General features: G+C 36.0%; 2 protein-coding genes and 1 long non-coding RNA gene across 4 annotated transcripts in view; all 3 read left to right on the forward strand.

The window, feature by feature from the left end:
• LOC107570242 (collagen alpha-1(XXIV) chain-like) overlaps positions 1–19662 on the forward strand; it is a 107440-nt gene extending 87778 nt beyond the window's left edge. Inside the window, exons 39-54 of the mRNA XM_016256452.1 lie at positions 29–82; positions 1543–1596; positions 2045–2098; positions 3702–3755; positions 3917–4024; positions 12245–12352; positions 12475–12582; positions 13911–13964; positions 14951–15013; positions 15104–15157; positions 15257–15292; positions 15759–15794; positions 16405–16431; positions 17797–17856; positions 17969–18137; positions 19580–19662. Coding sequence (XP_016111938.1) covers positions 29–82; positions 1543–1596; positions 2045–2098; positions 3702–3755; positions 3917–4024; positions 12245–12352; positions 12475–12582; positions 13911–13964; positions 14951–15013; positions 15104–15157; positions 15257–15292; positions 15759–15794; positions 16405–16431; positions 17797–17856; positions 17969–18137; positions 19580–19662 — 1122 coding nt within the window. The remainder of the gene's footprint in view (positions 1–28; positions 83–1542; positions 1597–2044; positions 2099–3701; positions 3756–3916; positions 4025–12244; positions 12353–12474; positions 12583–13910; positions 13965–14950; positions 15014–15103; positions 15158–15256; positions 15293–15758; positions 15795–16404; positions 16432–17796; positions 17857–17968; positions 18138–19579) is intronic.
• Positions 19663–20599: 937 nt separating this feature from the next.
• Positions 20600–21708, forward strand: LOC107570243 (uncharacterized). Its single transcript, XR_001607010.1, has 2 exons — positions 20600–21477; positions 21637–21708. It is a non-coding gene; the product is annotated as an uncharacterized lncRNA (long non-coding RNA).
• A 3290-nt stretch (positions 21709–24998) lies between these two features.
• The window catches only part of LOC107570246 (box C/D snoRNA protein 1-like), a 45136-nt gene continuing 44060 nt past the window's right edge, over positions 24999–26074 (forward strand). Inside the window, exons 1-2 of one of the 2 annotated variants that reach the window (XM_016256456.1) lie at positions 24999–25237; positions 25598–25663. In XM_016256456.1, the coding sequence (XP_016111942.1) occupies positions 25161–25237; positions 25598–25663 (143 nt within the window). In that variant the 5' untranslated portion in view covers positions 24999–25160. The remainder of the gene's footprint in view (positions 25238–25597; positions 25664–26074) is intronic. The other variant, XM_016256455.1, reaches the window with a different exon arrangement.

Consider the following 26074-nt stretch of genomic DNA (forward strand, 5'->3'; position numbering starts at 1 on the left):
CAACATATCAGTTTTTGTGTGCGTATAGGGCGCTCCAGGAGAGAAGGGTGAACGTGGGGAACCAGGAGAGGACGGATATCAGGTTAGTGTCTCTGTAAGGAGGAATTTCATGCTTTGTAAAAATCATTCCTCTTCACTAACTAGCTTAACTATTAACTATTTGAACACCTCAGAAACTGCATAGAAACACCCTAGCAACCACACAGCAACATAATCAAGAACTGCAGAGCAACACCCTAACAACCACACAGCAACATGATCAGAAACTGCATAGCATCACCCAAGCAACCACACAGCAACATGATCAGAAACTGCATAGCATCACCCAAGCAACCACACAGCAACATGATCAGAAACTGCATAGCATCACCCAAGCAACCACACAGCAACATGATCAGAAACTGCATAGCATCACCCTAGCAACCACACAGCAACATAATCAAAAACTGCAGAGCAACACCCTAACAACCACACAGCAACATGATCAGAAACTGCATAGCAACGCCCTAACAACCACACAGCAACATGATCAGAAACTGCATAGCATCACACAAACAACCACACAGCAACATGATCAGAAACTGCATAGCATCACCCTAGCAACCACACAGCAACATAATCAAAAACTGCAGAGCAACACCCTAACAACCACAAAGCAACATGATCAGAAACTGCATAGCAACGCCCTAACAACCACACAGCAACATGATCAGAAACTGCATAGCATCACCCTAACAACCACAAAGCAACATGATCAGAAACTGCATAGCAACGCCCTAACAACCACACAGCAACATGATCAGAAACTGCATAGCAACATCCTAACAACCACACAGCAGCATGATAAAAACACTCAAAACACCTCAGAAACTGTATAGCAACACCCTAGCAACAACACAGCAACATGTTAAAAACCACTCTGAACATCTCAGAAACTGCATAGCAACACCCTAGCAACAATACAGCAACATAATCAGAAACTGCATAGCAACACCCTAGCAACCATACAGCAACATAATCAGAAACTGCATAGCAACACCCTAACAACCACACAGCAGCATGATAAAAACACTCAAAACACCTCAGTAACTGCATAGCAGCACCTTAGCAACCACACAACAGCATGACCAGAAACTGCATAGCAACACACTAGCAACCACACAGCAACATGATGAGAAACTGCATAGCAACACCCTAACAACCACACAGCAGCATGATAAATAAACATTCAGAACACCTCTGAAACGGCATAGCAACATGATGATAAACTGCATAGCGACACTGTAGCAACCACACAGCAACAAAAAAATCACTGGAAACACCTTAGCAACAGCATAACAGTGTCTTTTTGGAGCACCAGAGACACTGGTTGTTTTCTTTTGCTGATTGTTCTTCAGATGATTTCCTTACAGGTGGTCTAGATTGAGCTGGTCTGGATCCTGCAGCGCTGCAGGCCTGTTTTCATCACAAACAGTCCACACTCACATTCATATTTGTGTGTGTGTTTGTGTGTGTGTGTGTGTGTGTGTGTGTGTGTTTTAGGGTCATGCAGGGGTCACAGGCGCCCGTGGTGCGATCGGTCAGCAGGGATCTCCTGTAAGTCTGATGTGTGACCAACACTGCAGCTCTGGTCCAAAACTGCTGCTGTCCACCTACATAGACAGCAGTCAGTGCATCATGCTAACAGTGCACTGGAAATTCAGCTCACAATAGAGTTTCACCTTTGCATGTTGTTTGTGTTTGATGCATGTCTTTGCATCAGACTTTGCAGTTTGCACCCTATGATGCCTTAAAATGCTGTCTAGGTAGGTGGCTCACTAGGATTTGGAGCACAGAGTTTTTGTTGCATAACTTTCTTAATTAAGTTGCTGGAAAATTTGACATGCCAAAGCTAATGTTTGCAGTTTTTTCTTTGGTTAATTTTGGACACTGGCCACACGTCTCCAGACCGGTGGGACATCACACTGAAGTGTCTGCTTGCAAAATGAAATTAAAGCACAGTCTTTTCAATCACAATTCACAAACTCACAATCTTTTTTTACAGGGATCTCCTGGGCTTCCTGGTGAAGCAGGACCCATAGGCGAGAAGGGAGTTCAGGTTTGTGTCTAGCGCACTACTTACACTATTTATGCCGTGTGTAGTTCATATACTGTGCAGTTTGTGATTTTTTTTCTGTATGCATGAAACACCTGGGGCCAGGCTTACAAAAATCTTTTTAAGAAATAAGTTAAGACATTTCTTAAGATAAATTCTGCAAATTCGTAAAAATGTTCTGAAGTGCATCTTCCGAGTGAACGCTTCCGGTATGTGTGACTAATGTATGTGGGGCTGTCCTAACTTTAAGAAGTTACATACGATGATATTTAAGAAGATTATTTTCAAGAATTAGAATTCTTCTTAAGTTTTGTCTTAAGAACAATCTTAAGAAAAAACATAAGAACATTCTTAAGAAGAATTTTGATGTACTAAAATAACTCAAACTAAAACTGAATGAAAAATCAATCAAACGTATGAAATACATATTTATGAATAAAATGTATGAATAAAAATGTATAAAAACAAAAAAACTAATAAAAATGACAAACACAAAAATTACTAAAACTTTAACTGAAATTAAACTGAAAATGGAAAATACAAAAATAAAATCCTCAAAATATTTAAAACAAAAACTATAATAGTTTCTTAATCATAAAATAATTATTATATTTGCAAAGATTTGCATTATGCAACCAGATCACACTATTATTTTAGTACATTTGAGATATTACTAGTTTTTAGTAACATTTTAAATTGGTTTTTATTTTATATTTTCTTTTTCCTGGGCAACTAGCTAAAATAAAATAAGTTAAACGTTTTTATTACTTATTACTTTTTTATTTTATTCTAAATCATTTTAGTTAACTATAGTTATCCTGGTATGCTGCTGTATATTACAATGTGCTTTAACTTCAGTTTTCAGTGTTATTATTGTTAATATCGACTACAATTTTTCTTGACTTCTTTCATCAAACTGCCAAAAGTAAACATGTATTTATACTTAAATTGCGCTAAAATAGCGCTATATATATTCAAGAAGAATTAAGCACACAACATAGCGAGGTCATGTGACTACAATGTAGCATTTTTGAAATTTGAAAAATCTTCATACTGCATACTTTACATAGTTTAACAAATAGTATTCAGCATATTCAGTAAGCAATATGCTAGTGTTTTATGAATCTAAAATGGCAAAAGTTTAGGATCAGACTGTAGCAAACATAAATAGATTCATTTAAAACCAACAGAAGTCAATGGCAGGTCGCCTCTGCAGTATAAAAACATGTTGTGTAACAGAATTAATTCTATATCCTTTTGTCAGCTTTTTTTTTGCAAATCCATCCTGGAAAGCTCCTGTAAACATTCACAGAGCCACATTCACATATCATAAATATCCCATTCAGATATCAGCCAATGAACGGCATTAAAAACCTGAGCGAAACAGAATCACAGCATTTGGCCACCCAGCGTGACTTTATTATTTTTATTTCCTTTGTTATCCAGAGCATTAAAGGAATTGTGCGCTCAGAGATGCTTGAAAAAGAGCTGATTATAGCGATTTCTTTATCACGGCATGGAAAAATCTTTCTTTTAATTCACACCAATCATTCTTAGGTAACAGATTTATATAAGGGTTTTGAATAAGTGTGTGTGTGTGTTTTAGGGACTCGCTGGGAAGAAAGGATCCCGAGGTCCCGCTGGAGCTCCAGGTCCTGAAGTGAGTATTTTACACCACATGTTTATGTTTGCACAAATCACTGCATAAATCAATAATAAAAAATATTATATAATTTTTTAATAAAAATTTTACTTAAAAAAAAATCTTTTAAAAATGCTTAGGCCTAAATTTAAGATTTATGTATCTGTCATGTGTTTTAGGGTCCGGTTGGTTTGCCGGGGCCCAGAGGGACAGATGGGTATCCGGGATCCGATGGGCTTCCTGGTCTTCCTGGTTTACCGGGTCTGCCTGGATCCAAAGGCCGAACAGTGAGTCAAGTCAAGTCACCTTTATTTATATAGTGCTTTTAACAATACAGATTGTATCAAAGCAGCTTTACAGTATTAAATAGGAAAATAATGCCAAAGGATAATAATGAACACTCAATTTTCAGTTAAAGGCAGTTTATTGAATTCAGTGATGTCATCATCCAGCTCAGTTCAGTTTAAATAGTATCTGTGCAATCAAGTCGATGATATCGCTGGAAATGAAGTGTCCCCAACTAAGCAAGCCAGAGGCGACAGCGGCAAGGAACCAAAACTCCATCGGTGACAGAATGGAGAAAAAACCTTGAGAAAAACCAGGCTCAGTCGGGGGGCCAGTTCTCCTCTGACCTCGGAATAAGAGAGAAACAGACTAATATTAGCGTAGATGCCTTTCTTCTAACGATGTAGCAAGTATATCGGGTGTTCTAGGAAGTGTTCCCAGTTCCCGTTGTCCTAATTAATGCAGCCTAAAAATTCATGGATTTGAATATTAGAAATGTGTTAGTGTGTTATGTGTAAGCCAGGTTAAAGAGATGGGACTTTAATCTAGATTTAAACTGACAGAGTGTGTCTGCCTCCCGAACAATGTTAGGTAGGTATTCCAGAGTTTGGGTGCTAAATAAGAAAAGGATCTGCCGCCCGCAGTTGATTTTGATATTCTAGGTATTATCAAATTGCCAGAGTTTTGAGAGCGCAGCGCACATGGATGACTAGAATCTAGGCCGCCAGTCTGGCAGCTTTAGAAAGGTAATCTGGTATACTTCAGTGTCTGGTTGTCTCAAGGATATTCTCACCCCTGCACCATTCACTCAAACTCAACACAAAGACGATGCTCATTCTTAAAATCATTCAATTATAAGGTCAACTTTACCACAAGGTCACTATCACTCTAAGGTGACCCTAAAATAATATAAACAGCACTGGCATTTGAGTGTAAAACAAATGTTTTAAACAATTATCTTCATATTACATACAAGTATTAATTCTGCATTAACAGCCTTAGGAAATAGAAATGCTGCATTTTGGACCAGCTGAAGTTTGTTTATTTAGCGTGCAGAACAACCACCCAATAAAGCATTACAATAATCTAAACTTGAGGTCATGAACGCATGAATTAACGTTTCTGCATTTGCAATTGAGAGCATAGGTTGGAATTTATATATATTTTTGAGATGGAAAAATACAGTTTTACAAATGCTAGAAATGTGGCTTTCAAAGGAAAAATTGCTATTAAATAGCACACTTGGGTTCCTAACTGATGTCGAAGAATTGACAGAGCAGCCATCAAGTGTTAGACAGTGTTCTAGGTTTTTACATGCGGAGGTTTTAGGTCCGATAATTAACACCTCTGTTTTTTCAGAATTTAGCAGTAAGAAATTACTCATCATCCAGTTTTTTATATCGACTATGCATTCCATTCGTTTTACAAATTGGTACGTTTCGCCGGGCCGCGAAGAAATATAGAGCTGAGTATCATCAGCATAACAGTGAAAGCTAACTCCGTGTTTCCTGATGAAAAAGTAACGGCCCTAGTACTGAGCCTTGAGGTACTCCATACTGCCCTTGTGATCGATATGATACCTCTTCATTCACTGCTACGACTCGATGGCGGTCAGATAAGTACGATTTGAACCATGCTAATGTACTTCCACTAATGCCAACAAAGTTTTCTAGTCTGTTCAAAATAATGTTATGGTCAATAGTGTCGAACGCAGTGCTAAGATCCAGTAACCAATACTAGGGCTGCCCTTGACTAAAGATTTTGCTGGTCAACTAGTAGTCGTTCATTTTAAGCAATATTGGACTAATCACACATTTATTAATCAACCATTTATATAATAATTTAATTATATAATAATAATTATAAAAAAATGTGATAAAAAAATAACATAATAATTAGCCTTTAATTGTCTACAAAGCCTAATAAGCACTCAAGCACGTGCATAAAGCTTGCCACAGCACTGCAGAAGAAATTATTATGAATATGTCAGGGAAAAACAGTAAGGAGGCTGCATTAACATTTTAATAATTTATTGATACACTAGTGCTTTCTTTGTTTTCGTCTTAAGAGATGTCGGGCGACACTGACTCGTCATCTCCACAGTAATGATGCGCCTGTATGCATGTTTCATCGGATTACATAATCTGAGAATATTTGTTTTCCATTTGAATTGGTTCATTTGAAAGTAGACATTTCACTCTCTATAGATATGTTTTCAAATCTGTAAGGCAAGAATACACAGAGCTTCGGAGTGTCACGCTCAAGTTCACAGAGACCGAAACGGCAGAAAGCGCATCTTGTTTGTTTTCATTATTTTACAAAGCAAAAATCATTCAATTATAATGCAATAAGAGCACATTCAAATACTGCGGTGCTAAACCATTCAGAGCTTTATAAGTAATAAGCAAGATTTTAAAATCTATAGGATGTTTAATAGGGAGCCACTGCAGTGTTGACAGAACCGGGCTAATATGGTCATACATCCTGATTCTAGTAAGAACTCTAGCTGCTGCATTTTGGACCAGCTGAAGTTTGTTTATTTAGCGTGCAGAACAACCACCCAATAAAGCATTACAATAATCTAAACTTGAGGTCATGAACGCATGAATTAACGTTTCTGCATTTGCAATTGAGAGCATAGGTTGGAATTTATATATATTTTTGAGATGGAAAAATACAGTTTTACAAATGCTAGAAATGTGGCTTTCAAAGGAAAAATTGCTATTAAATAGCACACTTGGGTTCCTAACTGATGTCGAAGAATTGACAGAGCAGCCATCAAGTGTTAGACAGTGTTCTAGGTTTTTACATGCGGAGGTTTTAGGTCCGATAATTAACACCTCTGTTTTTTCAGAATTTAGCAGTAAGAAATTACTCGTCATCTAGTTTTTTATATCGACTATGCATTCCGTTAGTTTTTCAAATTGGTATGTTTCGCAGGGCTGCAAAGAAATATAGAGCTGAGTATCATCAGCATAACAGTGAAAGCTAACTCCGTGTTTCCTGATGAAAAAGTAACGGCCCTAGTACTGAGCCTTGAGGTACTCCATACTGCCCTTGTGATCGATATGATACCTCTTCATTCACTGCTACGACTCGATGGCGGTCAGATAAGTACGATTTGAACCATGCTAATGTACTTCCACTAATGCCAACAAAGTTTTAATTACTTGTCATCCAGTTTTTTATATCTACTGTGCATTCCGTTAGTTTTTCAAATTGGTATGTTTCGCAGGGCTGCAAAGAAATATAGAGCTGAGTATCATCAGCATAACAGTGAAAGCTAACTCCGTGTTTCCTGATGAAAAAGTAACGGCCCTAGTACTGAGCCTTGAGGTACTCCATACTGCCCTTGTGATCGATATGATACCTCTTCATTCACTGCTACGACTCGATGGCGGTCAGATAAGTACGATTTGAACCATGCTAATGTACTTCCACTAATGCCAACAAAGTTTTCTAGTCTGTTCAAAATAATGTTATGGTCAATAGTGTCGAACGCAGTGCTAAGATCCAGTAACCAATACTAGGGCTGCCCTTGACTAAAGATTTTGCTGGTCAACTAGTAGTCGTTCATTTTAAGCAATATTGGACTAATCACACATTTATTAATCAACCATTTATATAATAATTTAATTATATAATAATAATTATAAAAAAATGTGATAAAAAAATAACATAATAATTAGCCTTTAATTGTCTACAAAGCCTAATAAGCACTCAAGCACGTGCATAAAGCTTGCCACAGCACTGCAGAAGAAATTATTATGAATATGTCAGGGAAAAACAGTAAGGAGGCTGCATTAACATTTTAATAATTTATTGATACACTAGTGCTTTCTTTGTTTTCGTCTTAAGAGATGTCGGGCGACACTGACTCGTCATCTCCACAGTAATGATGCGCCTGTATGCATGTTTCATCGGATTACATAATCTGAGAATATTTGTTTTCCATTTGAATTGGTTCATTTGAAAGTAGACATTTCACTCTCTATAGATATGTTTTCAAATCTGTAAGGCAAGAATACACAGAGCTTCGGAGTGTCACGCTCAAGTTCACAGAGACCGAAACGGCAGAAAGCGCATCTTGTTTGTTTTCATTATTTTACAAAGCACAATGTTTTGTTTTTATTGTGAGTGCACACAAATAAATGTAGAGTCTTTACAGATTCAAAACATGTATTACTCCTATCTGTATGACCAAAAATTAGGGAGTATTTTAAGAGACAGTAACCGCTCCGGCGCCTCCATCTGTCCTGCAGTGAGCGCTACTGTTCAGCTTCCACACTCCACACAGACACTTCAATAGCACACATTTTTCTAGTTTAACATTAGATTGAGCAGCCATGTAAAGTTGCTAATACTTACATATTTCAGATGATAAGCCATTTGAGGTGGATGAATGATCCACGACTCCACGAGTGTGCGTTGCGTTTTGATGTCCTGCCCAATGTACTACTGTATTACCATAAATACCAACCGTTAACGATCTGTCCGCCACAGACTGCGTGACTTCGCCTGTGGATTTTTTTTTTCTGTGACTAAGCGACTAATAAAATTTTGGTCTACCAAGCCTCTTCTGGTCGACTAACAGTTAGTCAACTATTAGGGGGCAGCCCTAACCAATACACACACATGTATAAATAAAGACATACACTGATAGTTTCACTTGCGTACACACGGTTACAAGGAAACTGCTTTCCAAGTGCGACTAAGGCCTCGTCTACACTGGCATTTTCACTACGTTTCAGAAATGACCTCCGTCGCGTTTTAAAATGAAAACACACTAGTGTAAATGTAGCCTAAAACATCATTCTGATGATGTAATTTCTGTTATATCTGAATTTTTTTTAAAGCATTCCGTAAAGTCTCAGTTATATTCAAACCTTGGTTTGGGGGAGTTACGATAAACCTTTTTTTTTTTAAATGCTTTTCTAGCTTAGATCTTTTGTATTGTTTCCAGCCAAAATATCTAAAAATTCTTAAATCATAAAGGATTTTCTAGACAAGTAAAAAAAATTGTCTTGTTTTTAGAAAAAAAACAAGTACAATTTAAGTGAGTTTTTGCTTGAAACAAGCAAAATAATCTGCCAATGGGGTAAGCAAAATAATCTGATTTCAAACAGAAAACGATTATTTTGCTTACCCCATTGGCAGATTATTTAGCTTGTTTCAAGCAAAAACTCGCTTAATTTTGACTTGTTTTTCCTGAAAACAAGACAATAATTTTTACTTGTAGATATTTTAACTTAGATATTTTGATATCTAGATAAGATATTTTGGCTGGAAACAAGACAAAAAATCTAAGCTAGAAAAGCATTTTTTTGCAGTGTATGTACAAAAAATGGTGTAGAAGAAATTGATAGTAAATTTCACAAATAATTACAGGGAAACAGCAAATAACTATTTGCAAACCTGACTTGTGGTCAAGTACAATTTAAGTGAGTTTTTGCTTGAAACAAGCAAAATAATCTGATTTCAAACAGAAAACGATTATTTTGCTTACCCCATTGGCAGATTATTTAGCTTGTTTCAAGCAAAAACTCGCTTAATTTTGACTTGTTTTTCCTGAAAACAAGACAATAATTTTTACTTGTAGATATTTTAACTTAGATATTTTGATATCTAGATAAGATATTTTGGCTGGAAACAAGACAAAAAATCTAAGCTAGAAAAGCATTTTTTTGCAGTGTATGTACAAAAAATGGTGTAGAAGAAATTGATAGTAAATTTCACAAATAATTACAGGGAAACAGCAAATAACTATTTGCAAACCTGACTTGTGGTGTTTACCAGTGTTATTTTAGTTGAATTAATATACTATTATAGTAGTTTTTAATGTTTTTAAGTTGTTTTTATTTTTTATTTTATGTTTTATTTTTAATTTCGATAATATTTTAGTTTTCGTTTTTTTGTTTGTTTTTCGAATGTCAGTAAAGACATTCTTTTTTGACATTTCTTTTCAGTTTTATTTGTAGTAATTTTAGTACTTTAAATTAAAATAATACAAAAATTAAATTTTAATTGTTTAAGCTTGTTATATTTTATTAGGGTGTTTTTTGCACTTAATTTAAAAATAAATGAATATTAGACATTTCCCTTGGCAACTAAATTAAATACATTTGTTATATTTTATTACATTTTTTAAGTATGTCTATATGTTTTTTTTTATCATTTTTTTTTGGTTTGTTTTAGTTTTAGTCATTTTAGTACTTCAACTTAAACTAAACGAAAATAAGTTTAAGTTTGTTAGTTTATTAGTTCATTTTTTGTCTATTTTTATTGGAGAAAACTCTTGATTTTACTGCATTAAATTGCAACATCTCTGCCCATTGTCTTGTTGAATGGCATGTATCATCTCTCATGTTAGCATGTTAAATTCAACCAAAACTGTAATTTTGTTTCCATATTCTACTTTTCCACATTCTAGTTTTCTGCATAATTCAAATATAAAAATATCTGAAAATAATCAAGGCTTCACAGAATCCTCTAAAAGCAGCCCATTTCACCTTCATGTGAGTGAAACACTGAATACAAGACAGAAATGAGGACGTTTCTACAATCCAGACGTGATTTTCTTGACGATGAACAGGAGAGTCATTGCACTTGGATGAAAGACTGTGAAGATAAAGATTAGTTTCTTTAGTATAACGTGTGCTAATGAATGGCTGTTCAATCAGACGTCCATGTAAATCAGGCTGATTTGATGTTGATGTGACGTTCTTCACATGATTGATCTGTACTGGCTGCTTGATTTCTCTGCGTCTGATGAATGAACGCTGTTCTGTAACTCATTTTGGTGGTTTATCTCTGCTAAGCATTCACAGATGATTTGCTGATTCGGCTGATTTTGCTGCCGTGTCTTTCATTTCTCAGCCCTTTCTTCCCGTCCCGTGTGTAAACGCAGTCCATGACTTCAGAGCGGCCGCTGACGGCTCATTAGAGCCTCATTCAGCCACAGCTTCAGTGTGTGAGAGACTGTGGTTATATAACCAACAGCCAAATGAGTGACGCTTTTATAACGAGCCCATTTAAAAGCAGTCTAACGAGGGAATACCGTGGTACCAGAGCCATGTTCACTATGCTCAAGAGTTTATTCTGACTGATTTGCACATGTTAGATTAATAGTGAAGTGTTGAAGACACATCTAGTGACTTCTTGGTTACTTATTTAGTTTCTGAGACTCGCCGTTTTGCATTTGCTCTGTTCAGCGAGCGGCTGAGAGGAGCAGTGCTTTCAGTTAAAACAGATATTATGTTGCTTCTCTAATTTTACATTTAAGTATAGCCAAAATCACACCACAGCTGTTATCTTTATCTTATGTGTATTTGATTTCATCAGACGACGGCTTGATTATAAATCAGGGTTTTTGTGCAGATTAACATCTTGGAAGGGAGAGCTGGTTATGTAGTCTTAATGGGTTGCATTTCAGTCACTATTGTTGTATAACAACAGAAACAGTCAAATATATGTGAATTTGGCTGCATTTGGCTGCATCACAATACAGTATGTGGGCACAGAGAGGCGAACAAATGTGATAATAGATAATAAATGTACAGCATGTTCAGAAGAAGTAAGGCTTGTGTAAGTATTGCTCAGTGCAAAGAAAGAGAAGTAATGGGAACCTGGTTTTTCTATGTTCTTTTTTTCATGTGTCTACAAGAGTTATCTGTTTTTGCAAATAAACTCTTATTGAACACTAATAGCCCCAGTGTTTACATGGCGCTCAGTGAACTTCAAAGAGTCCAGTGTTGTTTTCGTGTCTCTCTCAGTGTTTCTTCCTGTAAACATCACTGGATGAAATGTGTGTGTTGTGTTTAACTGGCTCTGTCTCCGTGTTTGACGTTACACTCCTAAACTCTTACAGACGAATCCCAGGCTCAGCGCTGTCCTTCATCAGCTCATGCTCTTTCCGCCTCTTTTATGTGTTTATTCTCCACAGTGAAAGCCTTGTCTTGGTTTAGGCACATTAAAGCGTGTGAGGAAGTTTAATGTTGCGTCTGAGTGACATGCAAAGCCATCCATCAGTTCAGCTCATTTAACAGCAGATGTCATTATTATACAATTATAGCTTGGAGCTGGCGTTCTCTTTTTTTTGTGCAGTATGCACTGATGCTTGTGCTTTTTGCGAGATGTTGTTATAGGAATTGTATTGAGCAGTGTTTTGGATTCTGTGCTGAGCTCTGATTGGCTGCTGCTTTGATTGGCGTGTGTGTGTGCAGGGTCAGCGCGGTGACGTTGGTCTGGAGGGGAGGGCGGGGCTTCCTGGCCCACGGGGCGAGCTCGGACTTCCTGGTGTCATCGGAGAGGAAGGGCCAGCGGGATCAAAGGTCAAAAACCCTGAATTGTCCCTTTATTTTTTTTTTTTAACTTTGATAATGTATATATGACGAAATGTGCAGCACACACAGTATATACTACAGTGTGCACCCTTGACTTTTGACCTGTGCAGGGTGAGATGGGTTTGGCAGGCGACACAGGACCGGCGGGTGCTAAAGGCATGGAGGGGGCGACGGGAGACCAGGGCATGAAAGGAGAGCAAGGTGCCAAAGGAGAACCAGTGAGTGTCGTCATTTCTCATGTGTGTATTTTCTCCACCTGCCATCAGCCGTCATTATCAGAGTCACATCGTCTTAGGCCACACTTACTGAACAGTACCATGCTTTTCTGGAGATGTAAGGATACTATAGTGTATATACCATGAAAATACTAGGTTGCATGCTAGAGTTTGTCAGGTTATCCTTAACTAAAACTAAAACTATAAAAACAATTGTGTTACTTGAAATGAACTAAACATTAACTAAATTGAAAAAAATAACACTTTATTGTGATTTTTTGTTAATAGTTTATTTTGGTTCGTTTACGAAATTACTCATTTTTGTTTAGTTTAAGTGCTGAAAACACTAAAACTGAAATACAAATGCATAAAAATCTACATAGACATTAAAATAAATAAATAAATGAATAAATAAATATATAAAAATGACAACAATACACACCAAAATTACTCAAATACATTAAAAAGTGCATAAAAATATTATAGTAATTTTGTTCAGAATTTTTTTTAAAGTACATATTTTTCTGGTCATGCTAGAAAAAGCTCTTTGTGTATATATAAGTATGTATTTCAAAAATAGTCAAATAATTCACTTCCAAAATGCTAAGAAAAAAATGCTTAATCAGACAGTTCAGACTTTTACTTTATTTTGAAATTAATTTTAAAAATATGTACAGTATATATATATATATATATATATATATATAGTTTAACTGGTACTAAAATAACATGTAAAAATAAAGGAATAATAATAAAAAAATTATATACATAGAAAAATACTAAACAAAACAAAACTATAACTAAAATTAAAGCGTAAATAGAAACATTCTAAATATTAGCAAAAACTATAATAGTATCTCAGTGATCCTAAAATAACTCTGAATCTGATATCATGTGATTTATTTATTTATTTTTCTTCCATAAAAAAATTGTCCGTCTGATTGCATTCTTGTGACAGATAATCATAAATCCAGGTTTTTTTTCCTGCACTTGGTCTAAATGTCCGCGGGTCTTTTATGTAAGAGTTTGAGTGATTGTAAGCAGATCGTTGAGTAAACATGAGACAAACGAGCTGCTCCGCTTTCTTACATAACTCAGGAAAAGACAATAAAGGCAGGAATCCCAAGCGTCCGGAGTGGGAATATCATCTTACAGGCCGTGGGTGAATGAATGAACATGTGCAACTGTGGATGTTGACTTAAAATAATGTCCTGTTGAAGATGAAAGTGATCCATCATGTCAGAAACAGACAGACCAGTGGCAGGATCTGACAGAATGAAGAGGGAGAGTGTAGTCTGGATGGTGACCCGGTTCTCTGGTTTTTCCCGCAGGGTGAGGTGGGAGACACAGGCATGCTGGGACTCCAGGGCTTTCCGGGACCCAAGGTCAGTGTTCAGCATGAAACCGCATTAAACCAGAGCGGTGGAGATGTGTTCAGACGGCTCACGAGAGATCACAAGAGTCACTCAAACACACAACAGTTCAAACCCCGCACGCAACACATCACATTGTTCATTAATCAAGAACATTAGAATTTTATTTTATTTAGAATATATTTTAATTACTTAATGTATTTATCTATCTATTATTTAAAATTTATTTATTATTTATTTTAATTTAATTTATATTAAATTATTTAATTAAATTTTTTTCGTTTCATACCTTATTTAATCTATCTATATACACTTATCTATCTATCTATCTATCTATCTATATAAACACATAAATATTAATATTTATTCATTAATATTAGCTTAAAATATAATTGAAATTTAATTTCAATTATATAATAGAATTTAAATTAGATTTTAACTACTTAATTGCATGTATTTATTATAATATATTTATTTTTAAATTAATTTAATGTTTGTCTTTTTTGTCTGTCTACACACATAAATATTGAACATATTAGCTTAAAATTTTACTTATTTATCTATCTGTCTGTCCGTCCATCCGTCTGTCTGTCTGTCTGTCTGTCTGTCTATCTATCTATCTATCTGTGTTTTGATTGGACGAACATTTCTTGGTCCTACACCTTCCACAGAATATATAAATACAGACAAATATATTTAGACCACTTAACTTAATGATTGCTATCAGGATGTGAAGAGACTTTCAACCAGCATAACAAAAAATGTTTCTGAAGACAATCATCTATTGCACCTTTAATCTACACAAAAATATAAATGAATCATAATCACTTAATTTTTGTTTTTATCATAGCAAAATGGAAATCATTAATGTAGTATATGAATTGTCGTTGGACACAATCCACAAACTCGAGACACACTTCATACGGTCAAAATAACCAATCGGCCTTTCAGTCAACCGCTGAAAATGGTTATTAAATGCATCTTTTTCTGTGTTTCAGGGTCCAAATCTCCATCTGGGGTTCGCTGGTATTCCTGGACTCAAAGGGCCGGTGGGAGTTCTGGTCAGTCTCTTCATCTTCTCAGTAAATCAATGTGAATGTAGATGTTGTCATCTAATGCGTCTCAATGGTGTGCTGGTGTGTGTGTTTCAGGGCTTCTCTGGTCCTGTGGGTCCGCTGGGAATGATCGGTCCGGTGGGGAAGCCTGTAAGTGTTCTGATGCTTTATTTGTGTTTATGACATGCGTGTTATTCACAACCATGCCTGATGAATGTCAGATAAAGCATGTGTTCGATGCTTTCTCAGGGTAACAGAGGACCCAAAGGAAGCCGTGGAGAGATGGTAAGATGTGCTCTTCATATATCAGCACTGTTTAGCCTGCTGCCAGATCACAAACTCTTCATCATCATCATCATCAGGAGCCTTCCGCTCTCATAATGAAGTATCCGCTTGTTCGTGTGTAACGGTTGTGTAACAGCGTCTGTATAAACTGCTCACACAGAACGGCGAGGATAAACAAGCTCACTTCATCTCAAACACAGTGAGAGATTGACCTGTGGGGGCGCCAGCGCTCCATCACACAACACATCAGCTGCACTTTATCATTGATATACTCTTATAGTTTTATGTTATGTTTTTTGAAGCACAGAATTCATAAGCATATCAGGATATCCAATCCAGAAAGGCAATCATCTCATTATACTTTTAATCTGGATACAGCAGGACGACTGAAGCTCTAGTTCAACTGTTTGGATAAATGTTTTAGAGAAACGAGTGAATGTAAAGTTTTGGTGATCTCTTTCTACAGGGGCCTCAGGGGCCGCAGGGCAGTCCAGGGCCACAGGTACATACACACTGTTATAAAAAAGATAGTTCCGGTCCTTGATTCTGATTGGTTGAGCCGCGTTGTAGCTGTTGTAAATTACTCCGCAAACATACACCTTTGTTAACTTCTGTGTGTTGCTCTGCAACCACTTTGTTGGAACCACAACTGTTTCTGAGGAACTACATTGTTTGGTGGAAGAATACTGTTTTTATTAATATCATTACACTTTATTTGCTCGGTTTTATTCTGTGAAACCTTACTACGTATATGGAATAACCGTTTTATAAACGCAATAAGCCCCGTGAAGCCGTACTTTACAGTGAATTTATAACAGCTAAGGGGGTTTTAGGCACTCCGCTTCGCCCCTTAGCTGTTATAAATTCACTGTAAACCACGGCTTCTTGGTGCTTATTGCTTTATTATCACACTACAGAAAAATTATAAAGATAATCATGCTTAATGTTGATTCTGTATTAATCAGAATAGTTATTTTTTAACATTGATTCATGCGCTTGTTAAGGCCTAACCATTGCATTATAATTTGGCTACAGACATGCATTAGGGTTAGTTTATTATTATGATAAAATATGAATGTTTATAATTGTTTATTTTCTGTGTTGTTCGACAGGGGCCTCCAGGTTTACCCGGCCCGTCGGTAAGATTCAAACCCGTCATCTGCACTCGTTAAACAATTACACGTGTCATTATTTCACATAGGGCTGTGCAATTAATCGCATGTGATAGTCATGTGCATCTCGTCAGTAAAGCCGGTTCTGTGATTAGTAGTAAATCTCCATCACCTGCTTTCAGATGGAGCGGCATTTACTACACAGAGCCGTAGTTCACTGACAAGCTAGGCAATATCGCGTTCATAATCGCCGATTAATTGCATTCGATTATGAACGCGATATTGCCTAATTGTCAGTGAACTACGGCTCTGTGTAGTAAATGCCGCTCCATCTGAAAGCAGGTGATGGAGATTTACTACTAATCACAGAACCGGTTTTACTGACGAGATGCGCATGACTATCGCATGCGATTAATTGCACAGCCCTAATTTCACATTTACATTCATTCATTTGCAAGACACTTTTATTTAATGCAAGTCTTCTTTTCCTGTGCAAATAAAAAATATCTGCCAACGGAGCATGAAAAACAACAGCCACTGGCAGACATTTTTTCTTGATTTAAACATAAAGTCACTAAATTATGATGCTTTTTTTTCCAAAAACAAGACTGGCTATCTTTTGTACGTTTGCATTTCAAGTAAATATATGACGCTTTAAAGCAATAGTTCACCCAAAAATGAAAATTTTACAATAATTTACTCACACTCAGGCCATCCAAGATGTGGATGAGTTTGTTTCTTTATCAGATTTGGAGAAGTGTAGCATTGCATCAGTGTCTCACCAATGGATGTGAATGGGTGCCGTCAGAATGAAAGTCCAAACAGCTGATAAAAACATCCCAATAATCCACACAGCACTCCAGTCCATCAGTTAACATCTGGAGAAGACCAAAGCTGAAACAAATCCAGCATTAAGACATTTTTAACTAAAATATGAATCCATAATCCATAATAACGCTTCCTCCAGTGAAAAAGTGATCTAGTCTGAATCAGGAGAGAAATCTGCACAGATCAAGCTCCGTTTACAAGCAAAAACAGCTCTAAACAAATATGTGGCTGGATTTTGATGTGAGAGACAACAGGAGATGCACTTTTTCACCGGCGGAAGCGTTATTATGAATTATAGATATATATATATGAATTATAGATGCGCTGGAAGGTTCTTTGAGGATGTTTCTTCATCCTCATTTTTTCTCGTCTCACAGATACGCATTAATACGGACGTTCAAGCGCGGATCACCCATTCACATCCATTGGTGAGACAGTGATGGAATCATCTTAAATAAACCTGAATTTTGTAATCTTCAAGGACGCACACTACTGGAATAGAAAAGATGCGCTGGAACGTTCTTTGAGGATGTTTCTTCATCCTCATTTTTTCTCGTCTCACAGATACGCATTAATACGGACGTTCAAGCGCGGATGGAGTCCAATGCACATCTAGAGCTGGAGGTGAAGACTTTGAGATTGCTTTCTGAAAGTTGATGATGTGCACTCATGAAGAGCAACCAAAAATCTGTAACACATTTTATTCTTGCCGTCTTTGTTCTTGTTGGGTTCTCAGAGTTACCAGAACACAGACGCGTCTCTGTCGGAGCAGAGCGCTGAGATCTTCAGGACGCTGCAGTATCTGAGCAGCGTCATCGACAGCATGAAAACACCGCTGGGAACGAGAGAAAACCCGGCCCGCTTCTGCAGAGACCTGCTGGACTGCCAACACACGATGAGCGACGGTGAGATCTACACCTGTTTAAACTAGGGCTGGGACAATAAATCGATGCATCGCGATTCGTGGATCGATTCTGAGATTTTCGGAATCCATCGTGATTCTCTCTGGAATCGATTCTTCGCTTAGTTTTTAACAGCAGATGGCGATCTAGGCTAGTTTTTAACCGCACACACAAATGCTCACAAAGAAGAGCGCTTGTGCGTTCGGTCATGCAAGTTGTTATATGTACTTGCACATCGGCTTTAATGCTTTTATGATGCGAGATTAATGCAAACACAGCCCACTGAGAACATCCTTGTAATTCGCTTCAACCTTTTCGAACTTTATGAATGATTATTTTAGGTTCAAATGGTGCGTGTTGAAGCAAGCAGAATACGGCTGTTTCTAAAGCACGCTGTTAAAAACTAAGCTCAGAATCCATTCAAGAGAGAATCCCGTTGGAAAATCTCAGAAAATAAAGTAATTATTTTTGTTTTCTTTGCGCACAAAAAGTATTCTCGTATTTTAGTTAATATTTTAGTAATTTTTTTGGTCTTTTTTTTTTTTATTTTTTATTTATCTACATAGTTTTTTATAAATTTTTATTTCAGTTTTAATTATTTTAGTACGTCAAATGAAATGAAAATGAGAAATGTTGCATTGGAAGCTAGCTGAAATAAATTATTATTATTATTTTATTTAAGTTAAAGTACATTTTTTTTTTAAGTAACAATTTTTTTTATGGTCTTAGTTTTAGTTAATGATAATAATAATAATAATAATAATAATTTAAAAATAACTTTTTAAAATCTGGGAATATTGATATATTCAATTAATTAACCAAGATTAATTTCATGATTCCAAAAGTTTCAAGAAATATATGTCCTTCCATAAAAATAGTTATTAAGTGGGAGGTGTTTTCTTTTAGCCTTTTAATTTTGATTAAACTTAGATTATACACTACCGTTCAAATGTTTTGAATAAATAAGATCTTTGAATATTTTATAAATATGTCTCTTCTGCTCACCAAGCCTGCATTTATTTGATCAAAAATACAGTAAAAATTGTAAATTTGTGAAATATTATTACTATTTTAAATAACTGTTTTCTATGTGAATATCTGTTAAACTCTCATTTATTTCTGAGATGCGCAGCTGTATTTTCAGCATCATTCCTCCAGTCTTCAGTGTCACATGATCTTCAGAAATCAGTATAATATGCTGATCTGCTGCTCGAGAAACATTTCTGATTATTATCAATGTTGAAAACAGCTGTGCTGCTGAATATTTTTGTGAAAACCGTAATATGAAATATTCCAGACTTTTGACTGGTAGTGTAATTAATACTAATGTATTATTTTAAATACTTTTTAATCATCTTGAGGTGCATTAAGTCATTCACCCATCTATCCACTGATAGTTTCTACAGCTCAGTGACTGAGTGGTTTGTCGTATCTGTGTTGATCAGGATTGTTCTGGATCGATCCAAATCTGGGCTGCACGTCTGACGCCATCCAGGCACTGAGGAACCGAAGCCCGATGAGCCGCTGATATGCGCATGTGTGAACCAAACACTTGAATGTAATTATATAATATAATTGCATATACGTTACGTCATTTTATGATTACGTAAACAAACTAGTGAATTGAACCAGTTCATTAAAGGGATAGTTCACCCAAAAATGAAAATTCTGTCATTAATTACTCACCCTCATATCGTTCCAAACCCGTAAGTCCTTCGTTCATCTTCAGAGCACAAATTAAGATATTTTTGATGAAATCCAAGAGCTTTCTGACAGCAAGGGTCTTTATTGTATATAAAATTTACATCCATTTGAATTGCACAGCTTTACCATAAACAACTTAATAAAGCCAATATGATTCATGTTTAACGGTCCATAAATAAATTAAACGGGTCAGATTTCTGTAATAGTAATAATCAACTGAATGTGTTTTAAACACAATAACCAGCTTTATATATTTATCATCAATTAAGTACATTTGTTTCAATCTCATACATTGTAGAGCTCTCATTAAATATTGGTTGTTCCAGAGCTAGTCATATGTTGCCATGTTCATACTTTTTAATGGAATAAATGCAATTGTTTTCACGATAGATTTATGCTGAGTCTAATAAACGCATTTTGAAAATCTGATTATTTCAATCAAATCAGATAGATGCATATGGTTAATAATAAACTATACCATGATTTTTTTGAGTGCAGAAATCTGACCCATTTCATTTATGCATGACTGACAAATATGAATCTCAAGTTTTTTTAAAACTGTGTAATAAAAATGTATGCTGTTAATATTACATGCAGTTCATATACATACATTTTAAATTTAGGCCTAATATTTTTGGGGGTATAATACAAAAAGATAGATTTATCTGTATTTTTTTCTATTAACAATGCAATTTTGACCCAGTGCGACCTATTTTCCAGAAAATGTATCTAGATGTTTGCCTGTTTTTCTGAACAGATCCGTGATGGCAGCTGGCACCAGTCGCGATTCCTGTTTCAAACCCAGGACACTCAGCAGCTTCCCATCGTGGACATTCAAGGCCTCCATCCCTCACGTCCAGGAGACCAGCGGCATGTGGAAGTGGGTCCTGTTTGCTTCCTGTGAAATCACTGAAGGACTTGAAACGGTCCTGATCCTCAAATCAGAGCAGCGGCGATCCGAGTGATGGCAGTGATCCTGGGACGTCCCGAAGAACAAGCCCGCCTCCAACCCGAGTGTTTTGAGAGACTGCTGTTGTGTTTTATCTGTTGTGGTTCAGTATGTCAAAAAGTCTCGGGTGAAGTCCTTGCGCATCGTGCGTTTGATCTCGAATCATTGCTAGATAAACTGTCAGACAAGGTTGATCTTGTTAGCAAACTATGAAAAAGCCGACCTGGACTCTTTAGACGGTGCTCTACCTCCTTCACGTACAGGTGCTCGCGTTCAGGTGCATCCGGCCCAAAACAAACTCTATGCAGGTACACAAATGCAAACTCCGTTTGGTGCATCATTGTGTTTTGCAATTTGTCTTCTACAGTCAGTTTTTCTTTTAAATCATGGTGCAGTTTAAAGGCAGTCTTGCTAAGCAAGTTAGATAAAGTTAGAATAGTTAATCCGTAGACGATTTTTATAAGAACATTAGCTGTTTCCCTTCACGTGTTTTTAAAGGAATTTTGGAATATTGCATAAAAACGCCAACCAATAAGTGCATATAATCTTAAAAAGTGTCAAGATGTGCATATAATCTTTAACATTTTGATGTAAATGCCAGTAAGTGCATGGAAATTGTAAAAATGGTGTTATCATATGAAACACGCTGAATAGAAACACCAAGAAGTGCATAACATTTTTAAAATTGGGGTATCACATAAAAAAGCGCATTAAATAAAAAAAAGGGGGGGGGGGGGTGTTACATTAAAAAATCCAGATGAAAACACCAAGAAGTGCATACAAATCTGAAAATTTTGGGGAATTACAAAAAATCTTGATGGGAACGCCAAGAAGTCTTTTTTGTTTCAGGTTTTGCATAAAAGCACTGGATGGAAATTGCAAAAATGCATAAAATCTTAAAAGAAATTGGGGTTTCACATTAAAATGCTGGATGGAAATGCCAAGAAGCACATAAAATCTTTAAAAATTGGGTATTACATAAAAAATGAAAAAAATTGGGGTATCACATTAAAAACAAAACAAATTGGGTATCGTATAAAAATGCTGGATGGAAACTCCAAGAAGTGCATTTAAATCTTATAAATCATAAAAAAAATTTGAGGTGGCTACTTTATTGTTCGGTAAGAAAACATGCACATAAACTACGATGGAAACACATTTACAGCAACTTTTTATGATTTTATTACTGATACTTTGCACCAGTTTCTCAGGAAGTGAAGATTTTGTTTGCATAAACATATGGTATAGAAACTGCATTTAATTCACAAATGTTTCATGCAATATTTGAATTGTTTTGCAAGTTTTAGATGGAAACAGCTACAGACCGAAACGTTTGTAGGAAACACTTTGAGCACCTCAGAAACAGAAGGATGCATAATTGTATGCGCATCAGTCAGTCGTGTGCATTGGTGTATTTGCGTGCAGTATGTTTCTGGCCGTAAGTTGTTTGTTTGTGCTGGCTTTTTCTTTTGTACTTTTGCGTTTGGTCATTTCGATCACAACAAACCTAATTTATATGAACAGTGTGTTGATAAGTTATGTTACACATCGGCTTAATATACTTTATACGTTAAGGAGAAAGTTCGCTCGTGACCCTTAAAGAGACGCCACGAGTATCTCACATACATGAAATCGAAGAACAAGGATTTTTTTGTGACATTGTTATTTGAAACCATTTTAAATGTTCACATGCTTTACAAGAAATCGTATGAGATATCCGTGACATCTTTTTTCTCCGAATTGTGAGATAAAAAGTCACAATTACTGCAATTCGGTGGTGGAAACGTGCTTCCATAAGGTCAGGGTCAGTCGACTTCTCCGTGGTGCTGCCGTATTCAGCGTTAGCAACGAGTTAGTCATTTTGTATTTTCCCCTTATGTATATTTGGACATTATATGTTTGTTTATTTATGTTATCTTTTTATTTCTCCAAAAATACTGTACTCCAATAAATTATATCACTCAGAGATCTCTCTGGTCGCTCACCATTTAGTTTCGAAATCTTATTTATGTCAAATTTGTATTTGTATATAAACACAAATATGGGAGTATATGTTGTTCTGGCAGCTGCGATTGGCCAGATTCAGATCACATGATCACACACAGGAAGTGTAACACCTGTTAACTTATGATTACAGTATCAAAACTGTTACTAAATATGCCTACAGAAACAAAACAAAGACGAAAAATGTAAATATTTAATATTTTGACATTAAATAAAATGTATGGTTTAATCCCAATGTTCTCATGAGTTATTTAATTCTATGAATAAAAATGGCCTTTTTGTCATGGTGTCTGTCTACATATAACCAAACACTGAATATACTTAGTTCCTATTTTCCTTTAAAATAATTAAATATTCACCATATTATATATATAAAAAAAACATTTGAACCTCTAACACTATTCGTTTTCTGTTTATTTTCTTTAAACAAGTATTCTAACACTAGTTCCCTATTATTTTTCTATTCTATCTACTTGTTTTCTTTTTATTATATATATATATATATTAGTGCTGTCAAATGATTAATCGCGATTAATCGCATCCAAAATAAAAGTTTTTGTTTACATAATATAGGTGTGTTTACTGTGTATATTTATTTACATGTGTATATATTCATATAATTTATATTATATATTTAATATATAAACATAACATATTTTTCTGAAATATATAATATGCATGTGCGTGTATTTATATATACATAATAAATATACACAGTACAAACAAATATGTAAACAAAAACGTATATTTTGGATGCGAATTCGCAAATAATCATTTGACGGCACTAATATATATATATATATATGAAAAAAACACCTTGCTATGTGTACTGCCTTGGGCTAACAGACTTGTAACAGCACTTGCATATTATTGCTCTTTTGTTGGTTTTGATTGCTTTTATTGTCCTCATTTGTAGGTCGCTTTGGATAAAAGCATCTGCTAAATGACTAAATGTAAATGTAATATATATATAAGGGCAGGCTTTAAGATGGTTTAGATCCTACCTGTCCAACCGTTATCAATTTTTTTTATTTAAACGTGGAATCATCTCAGTTAATGCCAGTAAAGTATGGAGTGCCACAAGGCTCTGTTCTGAAATATATAATATGCATGTGCGTGTATTTATAAATACATAATAAATATACACAGTACAAACAAATATGTAAGCAAAAACGTATATTTTGGATGCGAATATGCAAATAATCATTTGACGGCACTAATATATATATATATATATGAAAAAAACACCTTGCTATGTGTACTGCCTTGGGCTAACAGACTTGTAACAGCACTTGCATATTATTGCTCTTTTGTTGGTTTTGATTGCTTTTATTGTCCTCATTTGTAGGTCGCTTTGGATAAAAGCATCTGCTAAATGACTAAATGTAAATGTAATATATATATAAGGGCAGGCTTTAAGATGGTTTAGATCCTACCTGTCCAACCGTTATCAATTTTTTTTATTTAAACGTGGAATCATCTCAGTTAATGCCAGTAAAGTATGGAGTGCCACAAGGCTCTGTCTTGGGCCCTCTGCTATTTTCAATATACACGGTTTGTCTGTTCCTCAGCTTTTCGCGTCTTCAGCCATGTTTACGCGACACTGTCAGTACTGGCCTAGCTCGCTATGATATTAACTGAAATAAGCTAAAAAAGTATGATGTTTACAAATACAATATCCTTATTTCCATTCCAAAGATAACTGCTTTCCACGTCGAAACATCCAACACAAATCTAGAACATATTCAGGAGAGGAAATCGGTTTAACGTTACGGCTAACTAGTGAAAACACTCCATTAATATGAAATGCAGCTCAAAATACATGCTAGATGGAAACATGGTGCATTATGATCGAGTTTGTAACTTAATTCACTATATTTTAAATAGTTTGAGGACTGCAGTTCATGAGTTCAATTAAAAATCAGAAAGCATCATCTCAAAGCATTCAAGTGAAAAATTTCTCAGTGTATTGTAATAAGTATTTGAGAAATTATTGTTGTATCTGATTGTTTTAGTCTAGAAGTGTAAAATATATTAGCATCAAAGCTGGGTGTCTTAATGTTAAAAATGAATTGGGCCAGTGATGATTCTGACAGAAAACTCGCTTGGGACCCAAACACAACCTACACAAGCATCTGACTGATAGATAAACCACACATTTCAGTGTTGTTTTTTATTTTGTGGATATTTCAGCTGACAGTTTTGTACGTTCAGTTTACCAACATAAGCACTCCGACTGTAGAAAACTGTCGTAAAGAGAGCGCAGAAGACGGCAGACGCGTGTGGAGCGCAGCACACGTGGTCGGTGTTTTGGTCAGAGAGTATTGAATGAAACCATGTAAAAACTCTCCTGTGTTGGTGTGGTGAATATGTTACCTGTTATGGACAGCAACGATAAAGCAGATGATGGTCGGAGAGGAGTTAAGCGCAAGATGGCTTTGTCCAGGTCAGTTACTGTAGTCTAAACATGTAAACAGGGTAAAGTCACAGTGATTGTGTAGGTCTGTTTCGCGTTTCTGCTAGTCTTGTCGTATACATTCGCTTGTGTAACGTTAAATTCAGCTAAAACATCTGTTTACAGTTAGAAATAATATCAGCAACGTAGGATTCAGTACTGTAGTATATTTAACTTACCATGGTATTTACCATTCCATCGCTGTAAAAACAAATTATTATTATTGCTATTATTTTTTATGTACAGTATTGTATTCTGTATGTATCAGCATTGTGTCAGTGCCATTTAACTTCATTTGTCATGACATTTAAAAACCTGTATTTATTGGTAAATTGCATATGACTTCTTCAGCTGTGACATCTGTGAGACTAAAGAGGCCAAATACAGATGTCCGAGCTGCATGAGACACACCTGCAGGTAACTCACACACACTCTCTCACACTTACTCACACACTCTCTCACACTCACTTACTCACACACACACTCTCTCACACTCACTTACTCACACACGTTCACACACTCTCTCACTCTCTCGCACTCACTCACACACACACACTCACACACTCACACACTCTCTCACTCTCTCACACTCACTCACTCACACACACACAACACACACACGCTCACACACTCACTCACTCACACACTCTCTCACACTCACTCACACACACACACACTCTCACACTCTCTCACACTCTCTCACGCACACACACGCTCACTCACGCACACACACTCACTCACACTCACTCACACTCACACACACACACGCTCACACACGCTCTCACACTCACTCACACTCTCTCACACACACACACACACACACTCACA

Source organism: Sinocyclocheilus grahami, unplaced genomic scaffold (assembly GCF_001515645.1).
Source record: "Sinocyclocheilus grahami isolate Dianchi unplaced genomic scaffold, SAMN03320097.WGS_v1.1 scaffold1431.1, whole genome shotgun sequence".
Lineage (NCBI taxonomy): Eukaryota > Metazoa > Chordata > Actinopteri > Cypriniformes > Cyprinidae > Sinocyclocheilus > Sinocyclocheilus grahami.